This window comes from Myodes glareolus, chromosome 11 (assembly GCF_982192425.1).
Source record: "Myodes glareolus chromosome 11, mMyoGla1.1, whole genome shotgun sequence".
In the NCBI taxonomy this organism is placed as follows: Eukaryota; Metazoa; Chordata; class Mammalia; order Rodentia; family Cricetidae; genus Myodes; species Myodes glareolus.
The window spans coordinates 59,022,220-59,040,551 of record NC_142036.1 but is presented as its reverse complement, the minus strand read 5'-3'; the positions used below and the strand labels follow the sequence as shown (position 1 = coordinate 59,040,551).

The 18,332-nt window shown below is 37.7% G+C and overlaps 1 protein-coding gene across 2 annotated transcripts in view; it reads right to left on the bottom strand.

Moving 5' to 3' along the window:
• Window positions 1-18,332, bottom strand: part of Mdga2 (MAM domain containing glycosylphosphatidylinositol anchor 2) — a 762,902-nt gene that overhangs the window by 344,382 nt on the left and 400,188 nt on the right. For both annotated transcript variants that reach the window (XR_015004446.2, XM_048415642.3), the window contains exon 3: window positions 12,052-12,226. Coding sequence is in view for 1 of the 2 variants with exons in the window: in XM_048415642.3 (XP_048271599.1) it covers window positions 12,052-12,226 (175 nt within the window). In the remaining variant the exon portion in view is untranslated. The remainder of the gene's footprint in view (window positions 1-12,051; window positions 12,227-18,332) is intronic.

Sequence of the window (18,332 nt, the reverse complement as noted above, 5' to 3'; positions counted from 1 at the left end):
AATTGGGATCAGAAAACACAATGCCCCTAGTTCAGCCCCCTCTGATAACTGGGAGATACTAATAAAGTACATTCTTTGCTTATTTTCTTCTACATTTAGAGTGTAATGTCCAAAGGAATGGACATTTGAAAATGTTTAAAATGAATCAAACCTGTTAACATATTCACAGCTGTGCAGGTGCCTTGATTACATGTATGTTTCAGAGATGTCAAGAGACACTTCGATTTTTATAGTCTAAGACTTTTGACAAACTCAGGATCATCAATTAAAATATGACTGCAATGTCTTCAAGCAGTATGTAGATATTTCTACCCCATCTAGAGTTTAAGAGATTAATTTAGGGTAATTTCCAGATTCTTCAGCATTATCCTACATTATTCCTATCACTATGTTTCATGAGCTCAAACATCTTAGAAATATTGATGAGTGTGAAATATCAGAGTGATGTCAGACATTATTGGTATTCTTGGAAATACACTTCATTCATTAATTAAAACATATACTCTTAACTTTAAAGTTATAGATAGAGTCCACTTCCATTTTAAGGAACTTCTTACCTGGCATAAAATCAAGGCATCTGAATTTTCTATGAGGAATTTTCCTCTACATCTTATGAAACTAGTCAACAAATATTATTTTAAATGATTTGACTCATTGCATGGTACTTGCTACGCAAGGATTAGAGGCCTTAAAGGCCACTGATGATGGATCTATCTCTTGAGTCAGTTTTAGACACCACCTTCCATTTCTCTGGTAACATTAGAAAGAAGAGCATCATAAATGCACATCCGTAGACTTCCTGGTTAAAATTGTATAGCAACTCTAGCCCTTATTGAAGACATAACATACTGAAACACTACCCCACCCTAGGTATAGCTGCTTACAGAACTGCCATCATGCATCACTGTTAAGCCTGTCTGCTTTTCTCAGTTCTGAAAAGTGCAATTGTTCCTATTTCTCCTTTGTTTTATGTTAGACTATTTACCAAACTGTGGAACCCTATCTCTTACACTCTGGGCCATCTCACTCTTTTCCTAAACCTCTTTTCTTTCATGATTCAGTTCTTTGCCAACTTCCATGGGTGAACCTACCAGATTTCTTGAATCGTAGTTAAAATAGAATGGTTTCTATCTACCTTTATTCCATCTCCTGCTTCCAAGCAGCTGCCAAAAACGTATAGCTTTCCTGGCCGGTTGGTTATTCTTTCAAGCACTAATAAAATGTCCTGAAGCTTCCTTCTGAGTCTGTTTAGAAGTTTTTATTAAGGCAACTACACATTCAAAGGGGAAATCATGATTTCCCTTGTAACAGTGTTATTGACTGAACTATAGAAGCAAAGATTGCTTGGGAATCTGATGATTTTAAATCAGATGGCATAATATCCCCTGGACTGAAGAACTTGCTGCTGGGTACCTTCCAGTATTAAATGTATAAATATGGTTATGGGCCAAGGCCAGTTCAGGCACCCTCTCCTCTGCTGCCCAGAGTACAATCTGGGGGCCTCTCCTTGGGCCTGGGAACCCCTCCAGAATCAAGTTTCTTGCAAACCCTAAAATGGCTCCCTTAGTTGAGATATAAACTTCCCTGCTCCCAGAACCATCCTTCCTACCTCCCCCCTCCCATTCCCCAAGCCATCCCCAATCCTCCCCCTCTCCCCTCTCCCTAACCATCTTCCCCTACTTCCACTCCTCTACCCCCCATGCACCTGAGTTTGCCTGGCAATCTTGCCTAGTTCTAATATCCAGGAGGATAACTATATGATTTTCTTCAGGTTCACCTTCTTATTTAGCTTCTCTAGGATCACAAATTGTAGACTCACAGACCTTTAACTATGGCTAGAATCCACTTATGAGTGAGTACATACCATATTCCTCTTTTTGGGTCTGGGTTACCTCACTCAGTAAAGCGTTTTCTATTTCCATCCATTTGCATGCAAAATTCAAGATGTCATTGTTTTTTTACCGCTGAGTAGAACTCTAATGTATATATGTTCCACACCTTTTTTAACCATTCTTCTATTGAGGGGCACCTAGGTTGCAAATGAAGACTGAGAAGCCATTGACAATGGCACTGGGTCTTGTTTCGTCTGCATGGACTGGCTTTTTGGGATCCTGGCCTGTTTGGATGCTCACCTTCCTGGACCCGGAGGGATGGGGGAGGAACTTGGATTCCCCACAGGACAGGAAACCCTGACTGCTCTTGGGAATGGTGAGGGAGGAGGAGAGGGAGGAGGGGGAATAGGAGAGTATTGGGAGGAGGGGAGGAAGTGGAAAGAGTGTTTTCGGATACTTGAATAAACAAAAAAAAAGAAGGGTAAAAAAATGTATAAATATGTATGCTTTAATTTGTTTCTACTTCCTCTTCTCTGTTGCTCAGAAGTTATCAGATTTTTTAAATATGTGAAAAGAATCACATTAAGTGCATGTGTGTGAAAATTTAAACCCTCTTATTCTTGCAAGTTTGTTTCCGATCATTATTCTTTCTATGGTTTACTTTTGTTGTAAAATGTGCATGGAGCTCTGAGTTGACAGCCGCAGTTTTGGCCCTCAGGGCAGAGCTAGGTTCAGAGCACTCAGGAACTGACTAGAGAAGAGAACACTGGATGCCAATCTGGAATCTCTGCCTGACTCAGCAGGAGCCTCTGTTAGCCATTTAACCTTCAGCTAAAGAATCCCACACTCCTGTGAGCAGTGATTTTAAGAACCTGTCAATCAGTTTAATCAATAGATTTAACTGTTTATGATTGCCAATAACGTTATTTTATACTTAAGTCAGGGCTTAGAAAACCTTTATGGAAAAGGAGACAAACAACAAAATAAACATAGATGTAAGTGCTAATAGTCTGCAATGTTTGTGGAAAACATTACAAATTTTACTTCATAGAGTTGCTCAGTACTCAATAGATTTTATACAACTAATAACAAAGAAGAAGTAAGCGTAGTCTCACATAATAAAGTTATTCATTTTACAGTCTTTAATGTACTTAGCAAGACCTAATGTCTACTTTTATATAATTTGAGGGTTAGTACTTTCAATACACAAACTTTTTTTATACTTACTAAACTGAACTTTTGCTAAGTTTTTCATGTGTGTGTTTTTCAAATCTTCAAATCATTCTAAACTTTCTCTAGGGCAAAGGGCTTGCAATTTGGCTTTATCTCTGAATAAATCTTCTAGTAGAGAATTTAAAAACAGCAAGATTTCAATAACATTGGCAATAGACAGAATCTGTTTGAATGTGGCTTCCAGTGCCTCAGGTCAAAGTAGATCATAGAATATCTGGGATTTTCAGAATCAAATGGATGGAACAGAGAACCTGAAGGCAGCAGGATCAGGTTCAGGACATAGGAGAGAAAATCTGGTTGCCATTCTATGCACCTGTGGGATCCTGGAAACAGTCGAGTAGCATTCTGTTAATACCTCTTGAAAGCCTACTTTTGAGTTATAATGAATTGAATAGAATCAGCTTCATTAAGAGAAGGCTCACATGATCCAAAAGTAACTCTCCCTTTGTGTCTTTTGTATAAGAAACAATAGAAAGACTTGACATTGAAAGAAGAGATAGCTCCCTGCAGAGAGCAAGGGTAAGTTATGGATGGATCATGAGCTGGTCACAGGGAACACATAATTCCACCTACAAAAAAAATTAACTCGCAGGTTTGGCTGATGGGAATGTTTAGGACGGAGATTCCTTATTAGTTCAGTCATATGCTCAAATTACCAGTTACAATAAAGATGACCTAAGTTTCCACTGAATTCTCTCCATATACGATCAAAACATAAAATAAAATAAAATAATAAAAAAACCAACCTGGCAACTTGGGTGTTAATCCTTTCTTGAAGTCCCCCCCACTCCTGGGAGTTCTCATTTGCTCCTAATAAAATCTACATTATCTTTCACTGACTCAGGGTGGTTTGATGGCTGTTGATCCTCTGGGACTCTTTCAGGGCAAATTAAGTTCAGCAAAAACTAACCATGGCACTTAAACAACCCAAGTTATATCAATGCTTATCTGTATATTTGTCTATTTTGACAGTCTTTTATTAAGACTCTGTCTAGGAACTAAGTTAGGGCAGACCTTACCAGTAAATAAAACTGACAAGAAAATATTTTTCTTTCATGTGTGATATACTTAAAATTACAAAATCCTGTCCTGAATTTTATTAATAGGATTATTAGTGTGAGAACTACCCATTTCAAGAGACATTGTGATTACCATATCAAACACCCTTCTGATTTTGTAATCCTAGGCCTATTGTTTGGAGAAGATGGGTGGTGGAAGAGAAAACAATGCTTGATGGAATTTACCTGGGTATCAGTTTTCCTCCTGACATTGGGGAGCTTTCAGAATTCACAGCAGTTTTTCAAGGTCTTTTGCTAAACTTTTCTGTCCAAGATTCATGCTGATGAGCTCCATAAAATTAAAAGTAAAGGAATTCATTGTCGTCGTTTTTAATCACGTAATTTCTAATTCTAACACAGGTAAATTTTGTTTGCAGAATAAATTGGCAGCATGTTTGCCACCCGTCTCCAAATATTTTCTTGGGTCTAAATGTAATAAATAATAAACCTCTTAGACACATACTGGTCTAAATGTAATGAAATACAACAATTTACGTAAGTGAAAGGAGATTGAAGAAGCCTTATTATTTTTTGAATAATATGGCTTGCAAATGTTCAATGAATATTTGAAAAGATTTGTTTCATTTGTGAACAGTGTCTGCACACATGAAAACATATTAAGTTAATGCCTCAAATCCAATTTCTTTTCGAATTAAGTCTAAGTTTTAATCAAACCCTAACCTTTCAAGTTGTATGACCTCTATTACCCTGTGAGCAACACAGTCAGGGCTGGAGGTAAGTAGACGTATCAGGTGATTACATTCTTAGAAAACTGTTTAAATATCCTCATGATTCTTCAGTAGACAAACATATTGGAGCATGAGAGCACCAAAATCCAGAACCTCATGCCCTTCTTTCTCCATAGGCAGCTTGGAGGCATAATGAATGAAATTGCTCTTTATAACACAGGAGGCAATGTGGTAGTGTGAAGAATGCATCAGTTAGTCTACATTCATAACACTACAATTTCTCTTTCTACAGTGTCCCTAAGATCATTACTCATTAGGTCTAAGGCATCATCAGTAATAGTTCAACACTATTTAACAATCCATCTTTCAAATTAATCCTTCATTCCTTCTAAAATTCAGCATCTTATTCAGTATTCCCATGAATGCTATTCTGCAGTTATCTATTTTATGTCTTTAATGAGAAATTTCATCCACTGTATAAGGGATTTGGCTTTCTCCATTACTTCGGTAAACCACTTTTACTTATTTTAACATTTGTAAGGTCAGGAACTGTGAGCACTCTGCCATTTTATCTACCTGTTGACTAACATGTAGCTGATTATACTTTCATGAGTGCTTGAGGCAAGGGACTTCTGGGGCACAAGGTAAAGCCATTATTAATGAGGTCTCCAATGTAAATACCAGCTTTCTGATTTTCTAGGCTACCTTTCTCCTCTACTTTCATGGGGACAAGATGGGGTACCCTAAATATATTCATTGCACCCAGTACTTTTATAGCATAGCCAAGGAATACTGAGCTTTTAAAACTCGGAGTTTAGCAAAAGCTCCAAATGAAAGTCTTCTTTTCCTTCACTTAGATATTATCTTCCTGATTGTGGCCAGAAAACAAAACATCCCTCTACTCCTAAGGAAACTATGTCTCCATTGTCTGAGGCGGGTTGCTACATAAACTCTAGTGAAAGGCAGTTCACGACACAAACTGAACTAAAGCATATAGAACAGCCTGGAAGCAATATCTCTCAAACTAATTCTCTTCCGCTAAGACACCTTACTAGCCTTTTCCTCCTGGCAATCCATTTTATCTGACAACGGCACACTTTCACTATTTCATGTTGTGGGGAACTGATGCCATGATACTTTCTACTTAGCTGCTATAATCTACTTAAATAAATTCATACACTTTGTCTCCTTAAATAGTTGAAACTCACTGAAGCCATACAACATAATAAAAAACCACATTTTTGGCCACACATAATCTGTTGGTGCTATACTGTGAGTGGTATAATATTTTAAATATTTATACACAACCAGTATATAAAATCATAGTAGTAGAGATGATCCTGAAAGAGTTCATTTTTAAAAGTTAGGATATTTATTAATTGTCAGAATGTTGTGCCAACATTGCCTAAGCTGTCATCTGTACTTTACTTATGTCATATCTATGGGGCCAATAATTCTATTTTCAAGTATTAAATACCAACAAATTTCATCACTTATTAAAAGTATAAGAAGAAAACTAGTCTGTGCAATCTGAATAAGGTTTTCTGAAGAAGATTTGGGATAACTTGGCTCAGAATTGTGGAATCTTCATATTTAAATATTCAAGACTACCAGGTATCTCCGGTTTAATAGTCGTGCATGTGTTTTGTAAATTAAAAATGCATGACATGCATAAATAGCTGCATATGAAATAACTGCCTAGGTGAGATTTGCTGTTTGTTTTTATTCTCCCCTTATATAATACATCCAGACCTCAGTGTCCCCTCCTTCCAAACCTCAGCCTCCAACACACAAGGTTCATTCCCCTCTTCCCCAGGTTCATTCCTCCCCAGTTCTCCTTCAGAAAAGTGCAGGCCTCCTAGGGATATCAAACAAACACAGCTCAAAAAGTTACAATAAGTCTAGGCACAAAACCTCACACTGGTTGCTGGGAGAGGCAATCCAGTAGGAGGAAAAGGCTCCCAAGAGCGAGCAAGAGAGTCAGAAACACCCCTGCTCCCACTGTTAGGAGTTCCACAGAAACACGAAGCTCATAGGAAATAATTTATGTTTGCACGCTGGTTTGACCTGCTGCAGAAACTGCTGCTGGGACTGAAGGCATGTGCCACTACTGCTGGACTGCCTGGGTGTTTTTAATGCTTAGTGGTGGCCTTTCACATTTAGAATAAGGCATCCTATTCACATTTGATTCTGCTGTACTGTTTTTCACTGTTTTATTGTTTCCTTTTTCATCTTTCACATTGGGTTACTTACTTCTTTTCATGGACAAGAATTATTTCTCTCTCATATACTAATCCTCTCATATCCTTCACATACTTACATCCCACATTGTGTTAGATCAGGTTCCGATGCTATTGTATTTATGCAGGCATTCTTCACTGTTGACCCTTGCAGCAGGTTCCGATTGCATCTCTTACCCTACAGCTTGTTTGTGCCTTCTGTTAACAGTTCCCACATTTCCAGTAGTCTATTCTGTATGCTCGATGATTACCATACTTTAAGCTTATAGTGAGAGCTATAAAATTTTTTACAAAGCATCAGGTAAGCTCCTTGTTATGATTTAAAGACAAAGCCTGTCCCCAAATGCTTGTTACTGAAAGCATGGTGTCCGGCTGGCAGTGTCACCTGGAAACATTAGGAGGAAGTTTGCAGTGGAGTATGTAGGGCACTCTAATGAGTCCTTGTGGGTATCTTGTTCCAGGCTGCCACTTCTCTCTTCTGACAGTGCCCACATTAATGATAACCTCAGAGGGGCCAAAATATGCCCATGTTGCTTAAAGGAATGTAAACATGGCATTTCCTCTTGGATTAATTTGACCAAGAGCTAGTTCAAATTTGAATTATCTCTTCTACCTGCATCTTCAGCCTGTCTGTTAGATGCCTGGCACTCTCCTGTCTGAATCTATTGTATCTATCCATTTTATCCGTAACAAAGAGATGTGCATTGTGTACTGAACAACACAGAAATCATTGCAAGGGGACGAGGTTAGAGATTCTTTCTGGACATCTTTAACAGAGTTTTACAGGGGGAGAACTTACCTTACTGATCTGTACTGATCCAAAATAGTAAACAACACTGCAGACAGACATTATTAGCTGTATCTATTTTTCTCATAACCTTTATGGTGGATATTTATTGCGTAAGTCTGCTTTCAAACTTTTGGCTACTTTAGTAAATGGTTATCATCACACAAACATACACACATACATTATCCAAGGTCAGAAGATGAGAGCATTTAATTTAAAGCTATACATTAACTTAGGTTCTAAAGGTATATGCTGCCTTTGTTACTTTTCTGTTGTTGTGAAAAGACACTGCGCTAAAGGCAACTTATAAAAGAATACATTTAATTAAGGGGTTGCTTACAGTGTCAGAAGATAAGTCAAAGACCACCGTGGCAGGGAGCAAACCAGCAAGCTGAAAGGCACAGCACTGGGGTGGTAGCTGAGAGTTTGTATGTTATTCTTTTAAGTTGTAGATAGAGACAGAAAATAGGAGACGAAGCCATATGTGAGCTTTTAAAACATCAAAGCCACCCCAAATGAAACACCTCCTTCAAAATCTCATGCTCTTTAATCCTTTTTACAACAACTTCCACCAAATATGAATACAGCATTCAAATATATAAGTCTGTGGGGGGCATATATTTTAACCATCAAATATAGAAACTTAAAGGGATTGCACTGCTCTTTTAAAGGCTGGCTAACCAGAAAGAGGCTGACTACATGGTAGGTGTTTGCCAAGTCTTAAGTGATAGCAAGGAGTATCATCAACACTCCTGTGAGGTCCTACAAAAGTTTCATCTCTCCTAGTGTAAGAAACATGTCTATTGAAGCAAATTACCACAGTCTGTACTTTTGCTGGTTTCCTGCCACGAGGGAAGAGACTACTCTGCTATAGACGAGGACACCACGATGTTTTGCCTATCCTAAAGAGGTCCACCAACCACGGGCTGAAACTTCTGAAGATGTAAGTTAAATGAAAGACGTCCCTCACCTAAACTGTTTGTGTCAGGCATTTTGTTACAGTGTGGGAAGAAAGCACAACATTGCTCGGTTAGCCATGTTTTTATTACCAATGATGGACAGTTACAAATTGTTGAGGTTGGTGTAGTACATGAAAACATATGAACCTAAGTACTCTGGCTTTTGTTGGAAGTTATATTCAGAAAACAGATTTTACAAATAGATTCGTTATCTCTATATTGTTATCACTGAAAACTTTTAAAATTTACTATGAAAGGAAATTTATTCATAGTCATAAAAGTAGGTATAATTATGGAAAAATTACCAGGTTCTTACACTATGAATTGATCATGGGAACTGAGGGCATTACCTGGGAAATCCCTCATAATGAGATGTTGCATTTGTTAATACAATCCAAAGCTTAGTACTATTTACTTGAATTTAGATGACTGTCTCATTGACTGTATATCAGAAAGGCTCAGGAAAATAATATAAATTAAATATGGCACATATCTTAGTAATATTTCACTCAAATAATATAGAATATGGTGATTGTAAAACCTAAATTATATCTAAAAAAACAAACCCAAAGAAAGTCAAACGGAAGAAGGCAGCATAGCTGCAAGGTTTTGATTGGCATTTTAATAAAGGAGAAGAGTCGGGGAAAGAATGGGCAGCACTATCATCCTGGGAAGCTGTCCAGCATCAACTGCTCGGGCACAACCCACTCTGAATAGAAAGGTAAAAAGGAACAATTCAGGATGGTATTGAAAGGTTTAGCTACAGGAAAAAAAATCTTTTAAAACTCTTCAAATGTTATTTCCTGCTTTGTATATGAGTTTTTAAGCCCCAAAGACACATATTTTACTATCATCAAGCCCATTGTGGTATCATTGTAGTCAGAAACTCTTATTAAACTGGTTGCTACTGTGTTTTGGGACTTATAATACTTCATTTAAAAAAATACAATACATACACCATATGATATATGAATCCCCTAGTAGGAGTGGTGGCAATATTCTAATCAAACAAATTTTGTTTGATTTTAAAAATTAATTTTAAAAATTAAAATTTACTACTTAAGGAGCTTCTGGTCACATTTTGCTACCAACCTATTTTATATGAAACTGACAAGCATTACCCAAACACAGCAGGACAAACAAAAAGAAACCATGCATTCACTCTGAGAACACTTTAAATTTTTGAATTGTATTCAAGATACTAGAGATTTGTATTTGAATATCATGACCTAATAAACAAGGAAATAGCAGTTCATTTAATTAAATAGTGGACAATAAATAAATAGGAGGATTTAATTCATTTAAATCAAAATAAGTTTATTTACAAATATATTCAAACCTTATAGAACCTAAGTGGAGGGCTGGTGCTTGGCTATGGCTGGGAAGTATACAGGTATGACCAACCTGGATACGCAGAAGATGAGTGTGACACATAGGATGAACCAGCCAGTATCATGTCGGTGGATGTCTTAGTGCTAAAAAATCCTGGAATGAATGGCACACGGGCTTCTGTCATACGCAAGAGGGCCACAAGTCCTTAACTGGGGAAGATGAGTCACAAATGCTGCTGTCACTACTTCCTTCCTTATTGTCTCCATAAATAAATGAGCCCAGCACAGGCTCCATGAATAGACCATTGATAACTTCTAGCCTCCCTCTAACTATGTAACACCTGCACTATGTTGAAAGAACAGGAAAGGGGAATAAAAAGAAAACAGGCTGGAAAACAGGAACGCCTCACTTGTTGTTTTGTCTGAATTACCTAAAGGAGAGGAAAATGCAATCTAATATTAGAGACTTAAAAATAAATGCCATTTCTTGTGAAAACAACAAGTGTTCCAGACGAACCTGTGTAAAAGTCTGAACTAAATGCAGGCGCTTAATTTCTTCGCTAGAGAAAGAAGTAAAGAGACCAGAAGATTCTAAACATAGTAAAGAAAGAAAAGGAGGAAAATGTGACATAATGAAGCAGTCAAGCAGCAGACTCCAGAAGGCACCGTGTTTTCGGGGTCAGTCATGGCCACTTGCAAACAGTATGCTCTTCAGAGAGATGTGTGGGCCTCACAAGGCAATGCAGACAACTGTGCTTGCATACAAAATGTGCATTAAAAATGAGAACGGTTGACTCTGCACACAGGTACAATGAACAAGCAAGTCACAGTACATTGTGGAAAGATCCTTTCTTCTTAAATTTAATTAAGATATATAAGCTTACGAGACTGTGATGGTACATGCCTTTAATCCCAGCACTTGGGAGACAAGGGTAGGTGGATATCTGAGCTTGAAGCAAGCCTGGTCTAAAGAGCAGGTTTAAGGGCAATCAGGGTTACACACAAATAAATTTTGAAATTGTGTGTGTGTGTGTGTTTGTGAATATATGTACCTATATGTTGTTTTAGCTAGGGTTTCTGTTGCTTCAAAGAGATACCATGACCACGGTAACTTGTATAAAGGAAAACATTTAATTGGATGGCTTACAGTTCAAAGGTTCAACCCAACATCATCATGATGGGACATAGCAATGTACAGGCAAAAATGGTGCTGGAGAGGTAGCTAAGAGTTCTATATCTTGTTCAGCCAAAAGGAAGTGAACTGAGATATTGGTCATGACTTGAGCATAAATCAGACACCAAAACACACCTTCACAAACACTTCCTTCCTTCCACAAAGCCACACCTACTCCATCAAAGCCATACTTCCTAATAGTGGCACTCTCAATGAGCTTATGGGAACCAATTATATTCAGAGTATCACCCAAGTAAACATAAAATGTATATGTGCATGTGTGTACATACTAAATGCAAAGAGGCTATTAGTATTACCAATAATATTTGCCATCTTTTTAGTGGGATATTACATATTCTCTACTAACTATGTATCATGTCACAAATTCTTAAAACTTGAAGTGAAATTTCTATTCTCAGAAATGTCTCAGAGCAAGGTAGGGAATAGGTTCTGCAATGCAAGCTTCAGGGCCACTTTTGGGTCTTCAAAATCTGTAAGGAAATGTCAGGTAGGGTGGCACACACTCGCTATGGTCTGAACATGAAGGAGGACACCTGGTGTTGCTGGCCGACCTTTCTACGCACCCACCCATGTGCAGAAGCACACATTTTTAAAAAGACGTTTCTTAAAGGATTACCCATATTATAAAATTTTTGTTCACAACTGAAGAAATCGTTTATTTTCAGAAAACCATAGTTAATCACAGAAACAAATTAGTCAGAACAGTATTTGACTGAGATTTACTTACAGTACACATCCACTCGGATCGACTTTATTGCTGGGGACCCCAAGCCGTTCTCTGCTTTACAGTAATAGCGGCCACCTTGGTGTCTCTGAATGTTTGTAATCCTCAAAGTCTCATTGAAGACACTGGAGTCTTGGAATCTGTCAGAGGCACTTCCTGCTGTTTTGGTCCACCTGATCTGAGCAAGCATCAACAAAGATTGTTACTTTAGGTTGGTTTTCCGCAGACAATCAAACAGCAGTTATTCCTAGGATGAGCTGGCTTTCAGAGCCACTGCACAGAATTTCTATGGCTTTAGTGAGAGATTAAAATATATGTCCCCAACTGAGTTGCAGAATCGCAGGTGCTAACCTCATCACCGTAGAGTGCAAGTCAGGTAGAACCAACGGCATGGAAGCCATCAGCCGTCTCACCAGACTGCAGGCAATGCCCTGCAGAAACAAGACTCAGCTTCTGTGTCTGCTGAGCATTCCAAATTTCCTTAAACATGTCTGAACTTTGTAAGGCACCTTTTTTTTGTGATTTGGATCAAATAGGCTCTCGTTTCTTTTGGGACATGCTTCATTATTTTATTTAAAATTTTCTCTTTGGTTTAGAAAATGTAGGCATGTTACCACAATGGCTTAAAGAGATTATGTATAATTTCATACACCTGGTTGTTAAAAGGGGTTTTGTTTTATGTAATGACTTTGCTTTAATAAGCCCACAAATGATTCGCTATTTTGAAAATTGGAATTCACTTCACATCAATAATTATTTTCAAAAAATGTGTAAACTTTTCAGAGAGTGCAATCTTATCAAACTGTCAAAACAATTTGAATATCTAAAATTGTCCATTATAAACAATACCATGCTTTTGAACACAGCTGTGAGCAACAGATTTTGTGTTTGCTAGCAATAACTACTGGTATTCAACTTAAATTTTGTGTGTTGTCATATATAAAACCTGAATAAAAGCCACATGTTACTGTTGTATAGTGCTGCAAGATAGAAGATGGAAACTGTTTGGTTTTATTTTTCTCTATGCTTTGCCCATGTATTGAAAAAATCATTTAGAATTTGGAAGCAACCAAGAGAAATACTCTGCTTAAATTTGTATAATATTAAGCACGTTGAAATATGGAGAAACCAAAGTAGGAGTTTTCAAACTTGAAGCTGTATAATCCTTAGCCACATCACTTTCACACACAGCACAATAAAATTTTAATATAATGGTTTTAAGTTGTCTTTAAAAAAGTTTTTCACATCATAAATTAGCAGGATGAAAATAAGCACGTTTACTCTGCACTGTAAAGGCAACAAAAATGTTTTCTAGAAAAAAGAAATAACCAATATTTGTTCAAATCTTGGTATGTGTATGGAAAACTACAGGGAGTAAATGTATACTTTATAGACAAGCAGTTTGTCAATTATGTTATTTCTAAAATCTGTAATGATGGTGTTGGTATCACTGAAAAGTTTACAATTCTGTTTCAAATTAAATTTTAATATCTATAGGCAAAGAAATAAGGATTTTTTAAATTAATAAGTGACAGTTTTGTCTTTGTGTAGAGATTTTTATTTTATTAAAAAATGGATACTAAAATTTAAGTTACTAAATAACAATTTTTGTAAATGTTTCAAAATAATGTTAAAGCGGATTCAGAAAACTAAATACTTCAGAATATGAAAGGTCTGAATTAAAAGAGTTATAGATATGGTCTAAGTCTTTCAAATTTGTAAAATTAGGTTGTTATACATAATTTCATTGGGCAAAATTATTTTAGCCCTACATGTGGCTCGACAGAGCAGGAGAAGTGTGTGAGCATGTGCGGGAGAGTGGAGAAAGGAAACGGGGTAGAGCAGGAAGGATGCAATCATGATTCTGAGACACAAACATCAACTTTTTGTTCACAGCTCACCTTAACATTTTTTAAAGTTGTTGAGGATCCCAAATTATTTTGCTCATTTTAATTTTATTCATTTATTTTTTGTTCATTTTACATACCAACCACAGTTCCCCCTCCTTCCCCTCCTCTTGATCCCCTCTCCCACCCCAACCCCTATCCATACCCCAGAAAGCTAAGGCCTCCCTGGGGAGTCAAGAAAGCCTAGCACACCAAGTTGAGGCAGGACCAACCACTGTCCCCTACATCAAGGCTGAGCAAGGCATCCCACCAATGGGAAGAGACTCTAAAAGTCAGCTCATGCACCGGGGATAAACACTGGTTCCACTATCCGGGGTCCCACAAACAAACAAGCCACAAAACTGTCTCTCACATGAAGATGGCCTTGTTCAGTCCCATGCAGGCTCCCCATTTGTGGGTCTTGAGTCCCCAAGATCCCAGGAGCTCAGGTCAGTTGCCTCTGTGGGTTTCCCAATCATGATCTTGACCTTCTCCCCCCCCAACCCCATGCTCATATAATCTCTCCTCTCTCTCTTTCCCTGAATTTCCAGAGCACAGCCCAGGGCTTAACTGTGGATCTCAGCATCTGCTCCTTCCATCAGTTACTGGATGAAGATTCTATGATCACAATTAGGATAGTCACTAATCTGACTATGAGAAAAGGCCAGTTGAGGTATTTTCTCAACTCTTGCTAGGAGTCTTAGCTGGAGTCATCCTTGAGGATTCCTGGGAATTTCCCTCGCAGCAGGTGTCCCCCTAACCCCATAATGACTCCCTCCATAATGATATATCTTTCATTGCTCTCATTGTCCATCACTCCCCCAATTTGCCCATCTAGTTCCCTCATATTCTCATCCCCCATCCCCTCCCCTCGACCTGTCCTACCCCAGTTTACCCAGGAAATCTCATCTATTTCCCCGTCTTAGAGTGATCCATGTATGTCTGTCTTAGGGTCCTCCTTGTTATCTCTCGTCTATGGAGCTTTGTTTAATTATTTCTAGGCTTTTCTTTTTAAATTAGTTTTTAACTGGAGTAAAATCATATCACCTCCACACTCTCTCCATCTTCTCCAAATATTCTCTTAACAACTCCTCCTATGCTCTCTCTGCTCTCAGGTTGATAGCCTATTTTTCATGATCTTTATTGTTACATAGATAGATGCACATGTAAGCATACATATGCATGTGTGTGTGTGTGTGTGTGTGTGTATGCAATGCAAAATAAAACGACTTTGACTTTTTCATCTTACTCTAGTCAGAATGACTAAGATCAACAAAACTGCTGACAACAAATGCTGTTGAAATTTTAGAAAGAGGAACCTGATTCATTTTGGTAGGGATGTAAATTATTGAAGCCACTCTTTACATAAGTGTTGAGAATGCTCAGGAAACTAAAAATAAATCTACTACATGCCACACTCATTGGCATATGCCCGAAGGACTCAACAACATGCTCCATAGATACTTGCTTAGCAATGTCCATTGCCACCCTCCTAAAGAGCCAGGAAGTGGAAATAACCTAAAAGTCTGCCAACCGAAGAATGGATAATAAAATGTGGTAAGTATATGCAATGGAACACTTTTCAACTGCAATTATCCATATTTTTGTTTAAAATAAAACAGTGTTAATCTATATGGCCTGTATTTTAAATACAGTCTTAAAGCTATGCCTTACTAACAGCAGTATGGCTTTTAATCAGAAACTTATGTTTTCTAAAACATCTAGGAGTGACATACTTTCCAACACTGTGACTCTCTTTAGTGTCCAGCTTAGGGGAACCAAGTTAGACAGAATTCCTTATCAACTTCTGAATATTCAAGATGTTTCCTTTTTAAGAAACTGACAAAGAAAATCTGAATCCACACTTAAACTTATTCAGAAAGGCGTGACTATTCAATATAGCCTTTTCAGAGAATTATGCATCTTCTACACTGAAACTCCACAAGTGGTCATTTTTCAATAGTTTTGCACAGTATAATCCAAACTACAACAAAAGTCATTCTATAGTCTATTACATGAATACTCGTCAGTCATCATTGATCTTTTTGTCTGCATTATTTTGCAACATTGTATATTGGTCATTTGAGAAATACCCACTGAGCTAAAAAGGTATTTAAAAAGTTACTAGTACCAAACTTCACCATTATAGGATACAATTGAGATCACATGTAACAATTCCATCAAAAGGTCTCCTAATTAGAGCCTTTAAATGTCAAAAAGCCATTATACTGACTTTCCCAAATTATAATTTTTCTCTTAAAACCATGCCTTTTATCATCAATGAAAATATCTACATTGTTTTAAGACAAATAGGGCATGGTCAATTAATTCGTTAAAAATGCTTAGAAAATACACAAGTCAGAATCACCACACGTTTAATAGTAATCACCCTTTTTAAATTTAAATTTATTCATTTCTTTTTGAAGCAATTTTTCTCATTTTACATATCAATCCCAGTTCCCACTCTCTCTCCTCCTCCTGCTCCCTCTACATTTCCCCCACTCTAATGCTATCCACTCCTCAGAGAGAGTAAGCTTCCCAAGGGGAGTCACAAAGTCTGGCAAACTACTTTGAGGCAGGACCAAAGCCCTCTCCACTGTATCTAGGCTGAGCAAGTGACCCCTCCAAGGCTCAGGAAAAGGAAATGGATAGTTCATTACAAAACACAACCACACAGATTTCTTTCCTTGACAGTACTGCCCAGATTTGCAAACAATAAATTCTTCTTTTCTATTTTGTCACTTAGAATATTAAAAATAGTGAAGCTTTAGGAAATTAACATTGCTCACTTTTATGAAAAGATTTACTAGAGATATGCTTAAAATCATTAGAGTTTTGTGCTAAGGCATGTGGTAGTCAGGGGAAAAAGTTGACATCACTGTTTTGCTTTTGCTTGAATGACACATCCGCAACGCTCAGTTGCGTTACACCATCACTGTAAATGTTATACAGCAACAAAATATCTTTTTTTCCCCTCATAATCACTTTAAGGGTCACAAACCACTCCCAGAGATATTTGTAGCTATTATCTGGAACACACCTTTTGTTAAGAGTACAGAAACAATCCCATAAAATGAGATGTAAAAAAACTCACATTTGTGGCAATTTAGACAAACAGACAGAAAAGAAGATTGTTTACAAAGCAGTGTGAAGGCAACGGGATGTATATGTACAAGGAGGAAACAGTTGTTCTATAATTGGCCTCTTATGCTTAAAAAAATTCCAGGTGCACTAGGGACTTAAATGTAGAAAACCGATGTCTTAACAATCCCTAAGATCAATGGTAGAAAGTACTGTAGTACTATAATGATCAAGACTTCAAATCTAAGCATCCTAAATCTTGAAAAAACAATTCTGAAGTCTTCTGCGTATATGTATGGTTCTGTAGATTGATGTTTTTGTGAGATGCCAAACAGTGGAGGAGGGGTTTCTGTGACTCTCTGCATGCTTCTGAGACCCTTTTCTCCTACTGAGTTTTCTTGTTCAGCCTTAATATGGAAGTATGTGTCTAGTCTTATTGTAGCTTGTTATGCTGCCTTTGGTTGATATCTCTGGGAGGTCTGCTCTTTTCTGAAGGGAAATGGAGGAGGAGTGGATTTTGGGGACAGGGCATGAGGGTTGAGAGAAGAGGAGGGAGGGAAAACTGCAATCAGAATATAATGTGAGAGAGATAAGTAAATAGAAAGATAGATAGATAGATAGATAGATAGATAGATAGATAGATAGATAAAGGAGAAAGAAGGAGGAAGAGAGGGTAGAAAAGAAAAGAACGCGAGAGAGAAAGAAAGAAGATATTGGTGCCGAGAAAAGTGGCTGAAATTGTTAAAGAAATTACACTATTAAAGAGAAATCTGCTCTATTTTGGGTAACTAGGAGTGGTGTTAAGATGGAAACATCTCATCTATTAAAGAACTCACTAAGTAAAAATTTCAAATTCATTTGAAAGAAGAAAGTCTAACCGATAATGTCAATAGGGGTTTCTTGTTTGCAAAGCACAGAGGGGAGTATTCCTAAGGGTCAGTTTAAAGCACACAAACACTGACTCAACTGAGGTCCAAGGGGGGCAGCCTCTATCTTGAGCTGGCAGCATTATTCACACAGTGCTGGTTTTAGAGTCCCAGTGGAAGCAAGACCAAGGCGGGTGGTGTAAGCTTCTGACAAGGTTCCAAAGAATAGAAGGCAAAATGATGTGAATGAAAATGGGAATCTCTGAGAGAACATCACAAAGCCAATGTGTGAAGCTGTGAACTTGAAACCTAAGTTGTCAGGAGACCCATGATACTGAAGACACTAGGAGCATGTAACATCCATGAAGGTAATCTGCTTGCATGGGGTGGAACAGGTTCAAGGGATAAGCCATGAGAACTGTAGGTTTTAAAGGTACGGAGGCAGGGTTGC